This window comes from Schistocerca americana, chromosome 2, assembly GCF_021461395.2.
Source record: "Schistocerca americana isolate TAMUIC-IGC-003095 chromosome 2, iqSchAmer2.1, whole genome shotgun sequence".
NCBI lineage: Eukaryota > Metazoa > Arthropoda > Insecta > Orthoptera > Acrididae > Schistocerca > Schistocerca americana.
In genome coordinates, this window is record NC_060120.1 from 607,151,094 (window position 1) to 607,167,643 (window position 16,550).

General features: G+C 38.1%; 1 protein-coding gene across 7 annotated transcripts in view; it reads left to right on the forward strand.

Moving 5' to 3' along the window:
• LOC124596570 (patronin) overlaps window positions 1-16,550 on the forward strand; it is a 397,221-nt gene that overhangs the window by 271,646 nt on the left and 109,025 nt on the right. For all 7 annotated transcript variants that reach the window (XM_047135757.1, XM_047135758.1, XM_047135759.1 and 4 more), the window contains 3 exons: window positions 4,895-5,021; window positions 10,049-10,322; window positions 12,271-12,742. In XM_047135757.1, the coding sequence (XP_046991713.1) occupies window positions 4,895-5,021; window positions 10,049-10,322; window positions 12,271-12,742 (873 nt within the window). The remainder of the gene's footprint in view (window positions 1-4,894; window positions 5,022-10,048; window positions 10,323-12,270; window positions 12,743-16,550) is intronic.

Consider the following 16,550-nt stretch of genomic DNA (forward strand, 5'->3'; position numbering starts at 1 on the left):
AACATGAAGGGAAGTACAAGTTTCCAATAGGGAAGATACAGATGGTAGTTGCACTGTAGCACAATTGAAAACTAAGTGCTATTTTGTACAGTATTTACTATCTTTACCTCAGAAACACCATCCGATTCCACATCAAATCCTGTTGGTACATGATGAAAGACGGGCCTTTCCTTGGTCAACAATTGAAGATTGCTGTAAAAAAATACATGTGATTACAGTCCCAAAATTCTTACTGCAACTTTTAACATCCGCAATTCATTGATCAGAAAATTACTGCATTGCCCAAATCACTGCCTTGCCAAAATAAGCAGTATGGACATTAACTTTCTTCTAAATAGTGGAAATAATGTTTGTAACTTGTTTTGAATATTATTTTGTTAATTCAGTAAATGTGGGCAGTCATGAACTCTGTTTAATTATACTGAACACATGTGCTTTGATAGTTTGGACAACTGTTCTCAAAACTGCCCAACAGCACATTCAAGTAGCTTAACATTTTATTTATAGAACCATTTGATCCTGGAATGTAGTTAGTCAGTATTACTATAAAGTTAGTGAATAGTCATATTGACTCAGTGCTCCTTCACTGATTCCAGTGTGTGATAGTAATGTCACAAGTGATTGATTTGGCACTAAAATGTTGAGCAGTACTTTTCCTGTGTTACGAATAACTGAAAGTACATTGTACTGTCATTTGATGTTCTACATGTGTTAAGAAAATATAAGGAAATAAGCCTCAGTTATAATTCTGCTGAAGGTGAAAAAGTTCCTAGAATTTCATGCATAGGATTATGTGTGATAGTGAATAATATTGTCTCATGAATGATCTTAGGATACATTTAATCCATATGTCATTAGTAATGAAACATGTTAGCATTTTTATTGAGACCTACAGAATCTAATTACACCATTAACTTATAAATGTTAATGTTACTTATTGTGGAGCTTTGTATGTTGCATAAACAACAAAGATTTCTGGAAAAAAATCGTGCTCCCTGCCACAAAGCTTTGTGCACAATCACTTTGATTCAGCAAAGTTGTGGGTATCCTATTTTGAATACTTGCAACATCTGAATATTTTCTTCTTTACCTTTTAACAGTGTTGACCTTGCACTATTGATAAGAGTAGTTGTATGGTTGCTGTAGCAACATTTTTTTGTAACTTTGTAACTCTTCATAAATATCTATTACTTTGTTTTATCTGCTCACCAAGCAGCAGCAGCAGAACACACACATAAGGTTGTTAAGATTGGCAAGCTTACAGAGCCAGTGGCTCCTTCTTCAGACAGAAAGGTTGAAGGAGAAGGAAGAAGGATGAAGGAAAAGGACTGGAGAGGTCAAGGAAAAGGGGTAGATTTTGGGAACGTCACCCAGAACCACGTGTCAGGGGAGACTTACCATATGGGATGAGAAGGAAAGACTGATTGCTGGGACTGCATTGGATGAGATTTGAAAACCTGGGAGCTCAAAGGTGAAAGACAGGGTAGTATGCAAGACAGAGATTACTACTACAATATCGTGCATGAGTTAGTATGTGTGAGAAGCTAAGCACGTTGTACGTAACAGAGGTGGAAGGAGGCAGTGAAAATTAGACGGGAAAGACAATGAAAGATGTAGAAAACTAAAACAGAGTGAAGCAAAGAGTAGTTACTGTGAAGAAAAGCTGAGACGGAACAAATTAACATAAATTAAGGCGAGGTGGGTGGCTAGAACCAAGGACATGTTGTAGCGCTAGTTCCCATTTGCAGAGTTCTGAGGAACTGGTGTCTGGGCGAAGAATACAGATAGCGTATGTGGTGAAACAGGCACTGAGGTCACGAATGTCATGTTTATAGAGCATTCTCTGTAACACGATATTGTGAGCTGCCAGTATACAGGGTGGCCCATTGACAGTGACCGGGCCAAATATCTCACGAAATAAGCATCAAACAAAAAAAACTACAAAGAACGAAACTCGTCTAGCTTGAAGTGGGGAAACGGATGGCGCTATGGTTAGCCCGCTTGATGGCGCTGCCATAGGTCAAACGGATATCAACTGCGTTTTTTTAAATAGGAACCCCCATTTTTTATTACATATTCGTGTAGTACATTAAGAAATATGAATGTTTTAGTTGGACCACTTTTTTTTGCTTCGTGATAGATAGCGCTGTAACAGTCACAAACGTATAAGTACGTGGTATCACGTAACATTCCACCAGTGTGGACGGTATTTGCTTCGTGATACATTACCCGCGTTAAAATGGACCGTTTACCAATTGCGGAAAAGGTCGATATCATGTTGATGTATGGCTATTGTGGTCAAAATGCCCAACGAGCGTGTGCTATGTATGCTGCTCGGTACCCTAGATGACATCATCCAAGTGTCTGGACCGTTTGCCAGATAGTTAAGTTATTTAAGGAAACAGGAAGTGTTCAGCCACATGTGAAATCTCAACCACGACCTGCAACAAATGATGATGCCCAAGTAGGTGTGTTAGCTGCTGTCAAGGCTAATCCGCATATCAGTAGCAGACAAGTTGCACGAGAATCGGGAATCTCAAAAACGTCGGTGTTGACAATGCAACATCAACATTGATTGCACCCGTACCACATTTCTATGCACCAGGAATTCCATGGCAACGATGACTTTGAACGTCGTGTACAGTTCTATCACTGGGGACAAGAGAAATTACGGGCCAATGACAGATTTTTTGCACGCGTTCTATTTTGCGAGGAAGCGTCATTCACGAACAGCGGTAACGTAAACCAGCATAATATGCACTATTGGGCAACGTAAAATCGATGATGGCTGCGTCAGGTGGAACATCAGCGACCTTGGTGGGTTAATGTATGGTGCGGCATTATGGGGAGAAGGATAATTGGCTCCCATTTTATCGATGGCAATCTGAATGGTGCAGTGTATGCCGATTTCCTACATAATGTTCTACCAATGGTACTACAAGATGTTTCACTGTATGACAGAATGGCATTGTACTTCCAACATGATGGATGTCCGGCACATAGCTTGCATGCGGTTGAAGTGGTATTGAATAGCATATTTCATGACTGGTGGATTGGCCTGCACGTTCACCAGATCTGACGTCCCCGGATTTCTTTCTGTGGGTAAAGTTAAGGATATTTGCTATCGTGACCCACCGACAGTGCCTGACAACATGCATCAGCGCATTGTCAGTGCACGTGTGAACATTACGGAAGGCGAACTACTCGCTGTAGAGAGGAATGTCATTACACGTATTGCCAAATGAATTGAGGTTGACGGACATTATTTTGAGCATTTATTGCATTAATGTGGTATTTATAAGTAATCACGCTGTAACACCATGCGTTCTCAGAAGTGATAAGTTCACAAAGGTACATGTATCACATTGGAGCAACAGAAATAAAATGTTAAAACGTACCTACGTTCTGTATTTTAGTTTAAAAAAACCTACCTGTTATCAACTGTTTGTCTAATATTGTGAGCCATATGTTTGTGACTATTACAGTGCCGTCTATCACAAAGCGAAAAAAGTGGTCCAACTGAAACATTCATGTTTCTTTACGTACTACACGAGTATGTAATAAAAATGTGGGTTCCTATTTAAAAAAATACTGTTGATATCCGTTTGACTATGGCAGCGCCATCTAGCGGGCCAACCATAGCGCCATCTGGTTTCCCCCTTCAAGCAAGACAAGTTTCGTTCTTTGTAGTTATTTAGTTTGACACTTATTTTGTGAGATATTTGGCCTGGTCACAATCAATGGACCACCCTGTATACCGTCTGCCTATGCCCATTCATCCTAATCGATAATTTGTTGGTAGTCATGCTGATGTAGAAGGCTGAACAGTGTTTGCATAATAGCTGGTATGTGATGTGTCGTTTCACAAGTGGCTCTCCCTTTGCTATTCCATGTTTTGCCAGTTAAAAGGCCTATGCACCCTCCTAGCACCACCTAGCCTTGTAACTGTAAAAACATACACTATCAAAGGGGAGCCACCTATGAAACGACACATATTGTACCAGCTATAATGTAAACACTGTTCATCCTTTGACATTGGTATGACTACCTCAAAATTATTAATTAGGATGAATGGGGATAGGCAGAGGGTATATACTGGCAACTTGCAATATCCTTTTGGCGAACATGCTCTACAACATGACATTTGTGACCTTGGTGCCTGTTTCACCACATGCTCCACACCAGTTTCTAAGAGCTCTGCAGGTGACGACTAGCACGAAAACATGTCCTTGGTTCTTGCCACTCACGTAGCCTTAATTTATGTTAATTTGTTCCATCTCAGCTTTTCTTCACTGTAACTACTCTTTGCTTCACTCTGTTTTAGTTTTCTACATCTTTCATTGTCTTTCCTGTCTAATTTTCACTGCCCCCCTCCCACCCCTGTTAAGTACAATGCACTTAGCTTCTCATTCTTATTAACTCATGCACGATGTTTTGGTGGTAATCTTTGTCTTGCATATTACCCTGTCTTCCACCTTTTACGCTCTCAGGTTTTCAAATCTCATCCGTTGCAGTCCCAGATCAGTCTTTCCTTGTCATACCAAATGGTAAGTCTCCCCTGACACGTGCTTCTGGGTGACTTTCCCAAAATCTACCCCTTTTCCTTGACCTCTCCAGTCCTTTTCCTTCATCCTTCTTCCGTCACCTTCAACCCTTCTGCCTGAAGAAGGAACCACTGGCTCTGAAAGCTTGCCAATCGCACAATCACAACAGCCTTTTATGTGTGTGCTCTGCAGCCTCTTGGTGAGTAGATTTTTTATCTTTGTTTTCGTTGATATATTACTTTGGTTTGTAACAAGACATAAGTTACGAAATAAAATAAATAAACTATGTAAACTGTCTCGTATTACTTACTGTTTTTGATTTTGGCAGCATCGTGTGTTTACTTTTACAGTGTCAAAATCTTCACCCACGATTCAAGCATCTTACACTCTCAAGAAATCCTACTCACTTCAGCAAAATGATATGCAAACAAAAGGATCCATGGATCATTTGGAGAAGAACACTATGCAGGAAGAAAGGTAAATTGTGCCTGTGAACAGGAAATGCACACTTTTTTTCTGTATGAGATCAAGGAGCTTCGAATATTTGGGATTTGTAGGAGGAGTCATCTCGGACAAAAACTACTCGTAATGAATTTCACGTGATTCCCAGTGTCAGTGGGAAACAACATAAAGTTCTATGATGCTCACTTTTATGTGCCCATAGTGACATCAAAGTAGTATTGTGTGATATCCATTTGAAGATATTATTATGTTCAAAGCAACTGAAACACAAGAAGAATATATATTTCCTGCAGTGATTTAGTATAGCTGCTGTGTGATAGAACTGAAGATGACACAGCAGGGTGCAGTAATGACACTGTTATTCTCAGATGCAAATTAAGTTCCCCTTCTTACATGGTTCCCCATAGTTGATATGAACATAATTCTATATCTTAATTAGAAACTAAGAATGGAATGAAGGCTTAATGGTCATTGTTAATTAAAATATCTGATTTATGTCATTAGTGTAAAACTGGAAATGATTATTCTTTTTCATGTATTCCTGTACTTACCACGATAGAGAACTATTCCCCAGGAAAGTGTACCTCCTTTTGACATAACAATAACTCCTTCATACACGTGTTAATTTATTTTGAGTTATTTTAAGATAAACAGTTGGGTAATATGGCTGTAAAAGTCCAGCCTACGAAATCAAACAATGTGCATTTGTGATACACATAGTACTAAATATTAAAAGGAAGTGTATTTATCACTGTTAAACATATTTTCTTTTCACTTGAAGTAGAAGTAGTGAAATTAGCTTCACCCAAAAGTGCATACCAGTTTGTCTTAATAGGCATTATCCTGTTGGATGTGGTCCACATTTGCCTTTCTCCAATCTCTGAACTGACCAACCAGTTGAACCAGTTATGATGGAAGGAAGTACAGTTCAATGTGGAATACAATTACAGTGCAGTTAGGCATTTCTCAGAAGTAAAAGAAAAAATATTGTCTCTGGTCAAAGCAGCAATAAGCAACAGAAGAAGAAATGTAGGAACTGTCTGTTGTCAGCCCCTTACATTTTTTAGATTGTAATCTGACACTCAGCCATCAAGGTACATCACCCTCTTAGTGAAAAATACTGAATGTTTGAACTATGTCCAATAATCAGAATATAGCTACACCTGATGAAATATCATTGCTACCAAACAGTAATTGAATCATCCAAATTTTTGAACATTGCATAAAGTGTAAAATGCAGGAGACGAGCAGGCATGTAAGTTCCTTCATTTTCTGGTTGAGACATTCCTAGTATTCCAAAATAGGACTGTAATAGTAATAGCACTAATAATAATAATAATAAAAAAAGTAGCAAATGAGTTCACTATGCTGGATTTCATATTTTATTGTTAGTTGGACACATCGCAACTGTCTAGGACTGTATCATTTGTTGGCAGGTGATTTGTGCAGATCCCAGCGAAGTGGCTTTTTGCAGTTGGCAGGTTGATATTTTATGAATGCCAATGGTTTTAAAGTGCCAGCTAAGCTCTTCTGGCACTGCTCTGTTTGCTGAGAACCTTTGGGACCATTTTCACTGGTTTATGCCAAAGTCACCGTAGTTCAACTCTCAAGTCCTTGGAGTCAGTTCTGCTATCACCTGGAATGGAAGTGTCAGTTGTCCATAATTTCTCTCCACAGTTGTAATGTTCGGTGTATCAGCATTCAGTCTATCTGAAGTCAGAAGTCCTTTTCATTTTTTACATTTCTTTGCTTATGGTCCCATACCAGTTCCTTGCCACCAGCATGTAGTAATTTTGCTTAAGTTCCATAGGATCAGTTGTGCCTCATCATTGCAGTTCTGCTTGTAATCGGTCTGAGAAATATTTTTGCATCACCTCAATATACAGTAAATTGTTTCGTCAGTGACGTTGCAGAGTCTGCACTTTAGGTCTTATGCTGATTCCTCGATTATCACTTTGATGGCATTAGTTCTGATGACTTGTTCGTATGCAGTAAAAAATCAATCCTTCAGTTCCCTTATGTAGGGTTCTGTTGGTTAGCCAGGACCAGCTCTTTCCTTCATATGTTTTACCTAATTTTCCCCAAAATTGCTCATAGAGTGCATTATTGCACAGGCTGTGTGTTCAGCAGTAGAGTGAAGTTTTCTGGCATTGATTCTTGGTTTGCCATACCTAGAGAAGCTTTTTTTGTTTACTTCGATCAGAGCTGATTTTTTGCTGTCTCCCACAAAGTCTGTCAGTGTATGCTTCTCTTTGTCCACTGTCCGCCTCACTTGCAAGAGCCCTCTACCAAATGGCATAAGTTGTAAAGCAGCCATTGCAATACAGCATGTCGTGCTCAGTAGCATGTTCTGCCACTGGGTGGTACTCTCTGCTGATGACCACAATTAGACCGTGACCATTCATTCAGATACACAGCTTTTTGGATGACATGTCCACATAAAATTCTGTATAGAAATAGCAGCCCGGCTGGTACTCTGTGGCTGCTTCCACAAGTGACCCTGCCACTGGTTGGACAGGATTAGCCTGTGACAGAACTGGAGTAGGATGTGCTTGGTGGGTGAATTGGATAAGTCACACCCCTGCGTCTTCGACAGGATATGACCCATGTGGCAAGGTGTTGGGGTGGGAATGGCGTAATGATTAAACTTAAGTAAAAGCGTACTGGTTAATTATGTAGTGCACATTAATTATCTAATTCATAAGCCTTACCTTTTCTCGCCATGTTCTTTATGTATTGCGATGAATTTTCAGTGTACAGTACAAACAGCAAAAGTGATGTTTTCTTGTTCTCCCTTCCTTTTCTTCAAAATGAGAGCTTGCAAGTTTGTTGAGTTGCAGAATTCATACACGTTTGCCATGTTGTTAAATTTGAAGGCAGTTTAAGAAGCAACAAGCAAGGTAAAAAGTTGGATTGGGAGTGAAATGAATATCTGAAATTGCAATGTTAAGGCTGAAATTTGTTCTTAGTTGTCACTAAAGAGTGAGAAGTTCTTAGAGGCAGGGATAGCCATTATTTTGCTTTGAGTGTAATGTAAATATTTTAATGCTACTTGCTATCATAAAACTAGGGTGGGCAGTGGGACGCTGTGTGGCTCATGCGCAGGTGTTAGCATGACATTTTACAAACTTGTATCTCTCCCAAATCTAGTTTTCTACATTGGCGATGAAGTAACGAACACACAAAATTATAAACTGTAATGAGTACAAACTAATATTCTCTTTGTGCTACTTAAAGTAGTTAACATGGAACGTGTGGTAGTTACTCTCAAATTCTACATTCTGACTACGCATTTGACTTAATAGAGATGTCTTCTTACCAAAGGAAAGAAAGATGCTTGACCAAGAGAGAGATAAATTAAAAAATCCATTTTAATTTTAAGCTTCTGAAAATTTTGAAATTCTTTATTCAGAATAACAAAAAGAAAAAGATGATTTCAGAGAAGCAAAATTACTTGAACCCCTGGGTCAGTAAAGGAAAGGTACTCAGGAGGAGTAGGAAATAACAGCGGAATAACAGCCCCAGTTCAAATTCCTGAGTTCTAAAAATGTGCTGTAGCTGTATGCTATGAAAAAAAGTGTGGATATAAATATCTATGAGAGAAATAAGCAAGAAGTAATTGGGGCTGATACCTACAAAAGAAAAAATGCTTAGTTACTGTTGGACCTTTTTATTTGTATGAGGGGTTATGCAAAAGTATCTGAAGTTATTTTTTTAACATATTTATTCATATTTTAGACAAAAACCACAAGTCCCCTTCAAAGTACTCTCAACTTGCACTAATCCACTTGTTTAATCTTCTTTTCCATTTTACAAAACATATTCTTCTTTTGTGATGGTTGACAGCAACTCTGTCGTAATCGCCCCCCCTCCCCTCCCCTCCCCTCCTCCACCCCCCCCCCCCCCCCCACTTTCCCTGTCTCTTTCCATTCTAGGAAATCAAAAAAGGGCACACAGAGAAAGGTTGGGTAAGTATGGGAGGTGAGGCACAGTGGCCGTACCATTTTTGGTAAAGAATTGTACAGATAGGGGTGTGTGATCAGGGGCATTATCTTGATGGAAAAACCAGTCACCTGACTGCCCCAAATCAGGCCACTTCTGCCAACTTTCAAGGAGAAAGCCTTCTTAAATGCTTGACCCTGTGGAACAAACTCTGAATGGACAACTGTCTCGCATCAAAATAATAGATCCGCATTGTTTTAATGTTTGTTTTCAGCTGATGAGCTTTCTTGGGGTGAGGCGAATTTTGAAGTTCCACTGGTTTGATTGTTACTTTGATTCAGGATTATAATAATATTACGAAGTTTTGTAACCTGTGATAAAGTTTGAGGAAAAGTTTGAATTATTTTGGGACTCTTGTTTCAAAGCATAGCATTCTTCCATGCGACCTTGTTTCTGTTCAGCAGTCAGCACTTGTGGCACGACTTTGGCAGCCACCTTTTCCATTCCCAGATCCTCCATCACAATTCGCTGCACGGAACTCCATAATTCCCAACACCTTCACAGTTTCTTCCATAGTTGATTTTTGTTGACGATAGCATGAATATTTCCAACATTTTCATATTTTTGGGCCTTGGAAGGATGAGCCCAATAAGGTTTGTCATCAGTTGCCATTTCAACATTTTTGAAATGGGAAAAACCATTCAGACAGTTGAGTTTTCCCCATAGCACCATCCTTCTATGCTGTTTTTAACATTTCAGAACTTTCTGTTCCACTTTTTATCAGCAAATATCAGAATTTCATCGCTGCTTGCTGTTCGCAAAAATCGGCCATTGCAAAATTGACAGTAACACAAAACAGTTGCCACTGTAATTCTCCTGAAACTTGTCCTGACCTTCTGCAGTGATGGCACTATGTTTACTTACTGTCTCTGCAATGTTTGCTCCTAGTAGAACAACACGTTATTACAAAAGCTATGCCCGGTAGAAAGTTAGTTTGTTTCTTTTTGGTATCTTTTGTATGCTCAGATATGTGTAATAAAGATGTTTCGGGAGGAACAAACATCCTATAATTATTGGATAGATATGTTTTCATTTTACAGAAGAGGTGATGTTGAAGAACAGTTTGTTGTTCATCGTGGACGTGGTATTCCAACACTGAGTGCAGTGGCATTGTCAGGCCACAGTCAGAGCCAGGATGAACCATTAATACCTGCACGACTGCGTCCATCGAAAGAACGGACTAATCAGGACAGCAAGGCAGATGAAAGAGGGGAACCCATTGCAGCTGGGCGGCCTAGTAATTGGGAGGAGCAGCGGCGAACCTCATATGCTGGAAGACGTTCCAGGCGAAATTCGGTGTCTGATGATTCCCAGGTAAACAGTAGTTCTTACAATTATGTTAAAGCACCGAAATACACATGGATGAAGAGTGTAAAACTAAAAACTGTGTTTTGGTAAAGGTGGTACCATCAAAATATGTTTGTTAAGGTGATTATGCAAGACAGTTAGAAATATGGATAAAGATATGAGAATAGATGATCTTCCTTTCAGGATATTATCAACTTCTCCAATGTTATTAATGGTGGTGGTGGTTGTAGTAGTAATAGTAATTTATTTGTAGAGCGCATGTACAAGGAAATTAGACATATCACGGCTTAGAGTTTTAGAACAAAACCATTATTCACATACACAGACATTTACATACTTATAGACCTAGTTTAAGGATGAGCTGGTACTTGTTCATGGCCTTACTGTAAGAACCATATTGGCATTTGCCTGAAGTAATTTAAAGAAACCTAAATCAAGGTGGATGGATAAGGATTAGATCCTCTATTCTCTTGAATACAATGCCTGTCTGTTTAATCAATAGCAACCCTATTAGTATGTGCATTGATTTATGCATCAGCAAACAGTTCATATGAATAATTTTTTTGTACTAATAATGTGACAATTTTATTCAAGAATGATACAGTGCGAGACATTTCACAGTATTTAGAGCAGTCTAATTTCCTGATTGCTGCCTTTGTCACTTTCTTTTTGCTTAAACTTGTTAGTAGTTCACAAACTTGAACTGGTGGTAAATGTGTTGTTGAAATTCTGTTGGTAATGGCCAAGTATTTGTGATACCTGTTCTCTGTCATGTTGCTTTTTCCACAATTAACTTGCCACTCAGTGAATAACTTCACAAATTACCTGCTGAGGGTTGTTCTCTGTTCATCTTCTTCTAGTCTTCTTGTTGAAAAAGCTAAAAAACCCTGTATCAGTAATGGAAAAAATGTGTAGATGTGTAGCTGATGAATTTGTGCTTGATTAGTCACAAATGTCACCATTAAGGCAGATTCATGCTGGATGTCAACAGACCATCACATCACATTACAGTCAGGTTGTATTCACACTGGACATCATATGTCAGTTCATGTATCCCAGTATTGAGTGGTGAAAGTAATATTATGAGATACCATCTGCGATTCAAAAAGGAAGAGTATAATATTGGAATTTAAGAACTAAGAATTATAACATTTTTCATTGATCAAAGCAAACTTCATGCTTGATGTTCTTGATCAGTTTCGTATGGTAAATTGCTGAGAAGTGGAACATCATTTCAAAACATTGATGTTTGCTACTGTATATAAGTACAAACACAGCAGACAATATTTGTAAGGAATATGAAGAGCTTGTTTATCTCCATGTTTTTTCTATTTAGCAAATACAGTCATAAACAACTGTATTTTGCTCCTTTTAGAGCTTAATTTATCAAGTAATAAAAAGTTATTAAACAAAAATTGCTTTATCAGTTTATGTTCTCATTTATACACAGTATAGGTGTCAGATCTGTTGTATTATTGTAAAATCTAAACACTCTTTCAAAAATCTATCCTCACATATAAGAATAATACTCAATGGAAATACTATCCAACTCAGCATGTAACATTTGCAATTTTAACATAAGGAACTATATGAAAATAGGTTAACTTCAGATGTTAGCAGACAACTTCACTGTTAAAACTTTCTTCCTGAGAAACTTTGACAATGATGTGACATTGATGGCATGTACGAATGCCGCTAATTAAAATGCATTTTGGAGTGTTTTGATGTGGGGTCAGGTGTAAATTGATCTCTACAGTGTTAACAGAAATGTTTGAAACTTCCAGTCAGCCTTAAAACTTTATTTTATTTTTAAGCACACATTTATAAGTGTCACATATCACTCAATTTGACCATTTTTGTATGAATACACCAATGATTTATAAGTAAACTAGATCAACAAGCTTGTAGTGACTGTTGATTGCCATGTCACCCATATGTTTAAATTGTGTTTCAGTTAACACTGGAGAATTTTGGAGGTTCTCAAGAAAATTTGCAGTTCTTGGGCCGCAATCCTGATAAAGAACCAGCTGTTCATACTGGACGCAAGTCTGAGCATGGAATAGGGGCTCCTGCTGTTCCTATTCGATCAAGCGCACAAGATGCCCGGAGCAGTGGTGTGGAATTGGTTCTCGGTGATAGTGTAAATGGAAGAGAGAAACAAGATGAAGAAAAACCAGATACTGTTGACTGTGCAGCGATGCCAACTAGTTTCGTTGAACTATCACAGCGCCGCGGTGAAGTAGGTCATGCAGGACATGGGCACAGAGATGAGGAAAAAGACTCGGGCAGACTGCAGAGTACATTCAATGGAACTAGTGGCGGTAGTGAGAAAAAAACAACTTTCGGTGCCCTTCCTAATACAACAACGTGGCAGCAACAGAGTTGCACAAGTCAGCAGCAGCATTCTGACACAGAGACAAATCAAGGTCAGAAAATGAATGTACGTGGAAAGCCTGTAGAGTGCATGAATTTGTTTGCAATGCTTCTTTCCCCTTTCTGTCATTTCTTCCTTTTTCTTTTCTTCTTCCTTATATTTTCTTCTTATTCTTCTACTCTCTCTCTCTCTGACAGTTTTGTTTAAACTGGGTGGCACCTTTTTTATGCTGAAATTATTGCTAAGGGAAATAAAGTGGTTATCTATACATTCTACTGTCTTTACCACTGTGTACTGTGATGTGTGTGTTCCAAAAAACAGTTCTATGTAAAGCACAAACATGCCTTGTTACCAAAAATGTCTTGCAGAATTTGTTACAAACAAATTTCTCTGGTAAGAATACAATTACAAATTTTGTACAGAAGTCTCACAGAGGATTCTGTGTGAAAACAGTTTTGTTTTCCTCTTTTAGTTAAACTATTTTCAATTCCCATTTGCAAATCAGCTGACAAATTTTCTGTAGGCATGAAAATTCAGCAAATATTTTGTTTGAACATTGCCTATATATTCAATATGGACACTGATTGGTATTGCCTTATTGAGTTTCAGTAGTTTAGACTTTTCCTGTTAATCAGAATTTTTATGGGTTTGATAAATGAATTACTTCATTTTCTCACCATTGTCATGGCATTATTTTTTTGTAATGCCGTATCTGAATAGTGTTAAGTTCTTGGAGAACAGAAATAAGTACTTGCGATAAAAGCAATATGTATTTCAGAAGTTCCAGTTTCTGATTACCATCTACATCTACATCTACATTGATACTCCGCAAGCCACCCAACGGTGTGTGGCGGAGGGCACTTTACGTGCCACTGTCATTACCTCCCTTTCCTGTTCCAGTCGCGTATGGTTCGCGGGAAGAACGACTGTCTGAAAGCCTCCGTGCGCGCTCTAATCTCTCTAATTTTACATTCGTGATCTCCTCGGGAGGTATAAGTAGGGGGAAGCAATATATTCGATACCTCATCCAGAAACGCACCCTCTCGAAACCTGGCGAGCAAGTTACACCGCGATGCAGAGCGCCTCTCTTGCAGAGTCTGCCACTTGAGTTTATTAAACATCTCCGTAACGCTATCACGGGTACCAAATAACCCGGTAACGAAACGCGCTGCTCTTCTTTGGATCTTCTCAATCTCTTCCGTCAACCCGACCTGGTACGGATCCCACACTGATGAGCAATACTCAAGTATAGGTCGAACGAGTGTTTTGTAAGCCACCTCCTTTGTTGATGGACTACATTTTCTAAGCACTCTCCCAATGAATCTCAACCTGGTACCCGCCTTACCAACAATTAATTTTATATGATCATTCCACTTCAAATCGTTCCGCACGCATACTCCCAGATATTTTACAGAAGTAACTGCTACCAGTGTTTGTTCCGCTATCATATAATCATACAATAAAGGATCCTTCTTTCTATGTATTCGCAATACATTCCATTTGTCTATGTTAAGGGTCAGTTGCCACTCCCTGCACCAAGTGCCTATCCGCTGCAGATCTTCCTGCATTTCGCTACAATTTTCTAATGCTGCAACTTCTCTGTATACTACAGCATCATCCGCGAAAAGCCATAATCCCCAGTATTAATCTTTAGAGAAAGTATTATTACTAAATCAAACACATTTCATGTTTAAGAAATTACTTCCCTCTGCTGTTGTATACGAATCACTAAATAAGACATTTTTTTATATGTTTACATAAATCTTTTTTGGATTTCAGAAGTACCGTGGTCTTGATGCAATGCATCCCAGCATACATGCTCTTGCAAAATGTTTGAAAATATTCAGAACTTTTACTCATAGTAGTACAACTGGGGTTGAAAGTAAAGTACAAGAGAAAGTACTTCACATCACCAAAGGCTTTCAATGACGGGGGGCTGGGGGTCTTGTCATAGAAACAAATGTGTTAATCAGATTAGATTAGATTAATACTAGTTCCATGGATCATGAATACAATATTTCATAATGATGTGGAACGAGTCGAATTTTCCAATACATGACATAATTAGGTTAATTTAACAACATACTTAAGTTAATATAACAACTTTATTTTTTTGTGTTTTTTGTTTTTCTTTATTTTTTTATTTTTTTTTTTTTTTAATTTTTTTTTATATTTTTGTTTTTTTCTTTTTTTCTTAATTTATATCTAAAAATTTCTCTATGGAGTAGAAGGAGTTGTCATTCAGAAATTCTTTTAATTTCTTCTTAAATACTTGTTGGTTATCTGTCAGACTTTTGATACTATTTGCTAAGTGACCAAGGACTTTAGTGACAGTATAATTCACCCCTTTCTGTGCCAAAGTTAGATTTAATCTTGAATAGTGAAGATCGTCCTTTCTCCTCGTATTGTAGTTATGCACACTGCTATTACTTTTGAGTTGGGTTTGGTTGTTAATAACAAATTTCATAAGAGAGTATATATACTGAGAAGCTACTGTGAATATCCCTAGATCCTTAAATAAATGTCTGCAGGATGATCTTGGGTGGACTCCAGCTATTATTCTGATTACACGCTTTTGTGCAATAAATACTTTATTCCTCAGTGATGAATTACCCCAAAATATGATGCCATATGAAAGCAATGAGTGAAAATAGGCGTAGTAAGCTAATTTACTAAGATGTTTATCACCAAAATTTGCAATGACCCTTATTGCATAAGTAGCTGAACTCAAACGTTTCAGCAGATCATCAATGTGTTTCTTCCAATTTAATCTCTCATCAATGGACATACCTAAAAATTTGGAATATTCTACCTTAGCTATATGCTTCTGATTAAGGTCTATATTTATTAATGGCGTCATACCATTCACTGTACGGAACTGTATGTACTGTGTCTTATCAAAATTCAGTGAGAGTCCGTTTACAAGGAACCACTTAGTAATTGTCTGAAAGACAGTATTGACAATTTCATCAGTTAATTCTTGTTCATCAGGTGTGATTACTATACTTGTATCATCAGCGAAGAGAACTAACTTTGCCTCTTCATGAATATAGAATGGCAAGTCATTAATATATAATAAGAACAACAAAGGACCCAAGACTGACCCTTGTGGAACCCCATTCTTGATAGTTCCCCAGTTTGAGGAATGTGCTGATGTTTGCATGTTACGAGAACTACTTATTACAACTTTCTGCACTCTTCCACTTAGGTACGAATTAAACCATTTGTGCACTGTTCCACTCATGCCACAATACTTGAGCTTGTCTAGCAGAATTTCATGATTTACACAATCAAAAGCCTTTGAGAGATCACAAAAAATCCCAATGGGTGGTGTTCGATTATTCAGATCATTCAAAATTTGACTGGTGAAAGCATATATGGCATTTTCTGTTGAAAAACCTTTCTGGAAACCAAACTGACATTTTGTTAGTACTTCATTTTTACAGATATGTGAAGCTACTCTTGAATACATTACTTTCTCAAAAATTTTGGATAAAGCTGTTAGAAGGGAGATTGGATGGTAATTGTTGACATCAGATCCATCCCCCTTTTTATGCAAAGGTATAACAATAGCATATTTCAGTCTATCAGGGAAAATGCCCTGTTCCAGAGAGCTATTACACAGGTGGCTGAGAATCTTACTGATCTGTTGAGAACAAGCTTTTAGTATTTTGCTGGAAATGCCATCAATTCCATGTGAGTTTTTGCTTTTAAGCAAGTTTATTATTTTCCTAATTTCAGAAGGAGAAGTGGGTGAGATTTCAATTGTATCAAATTGCATAGGTATGGCCTCTTCCATTAACAGCCTAGCATCTTCTAATGAACACCTGGATCCTACTATATCCACAACATTTAGAAAA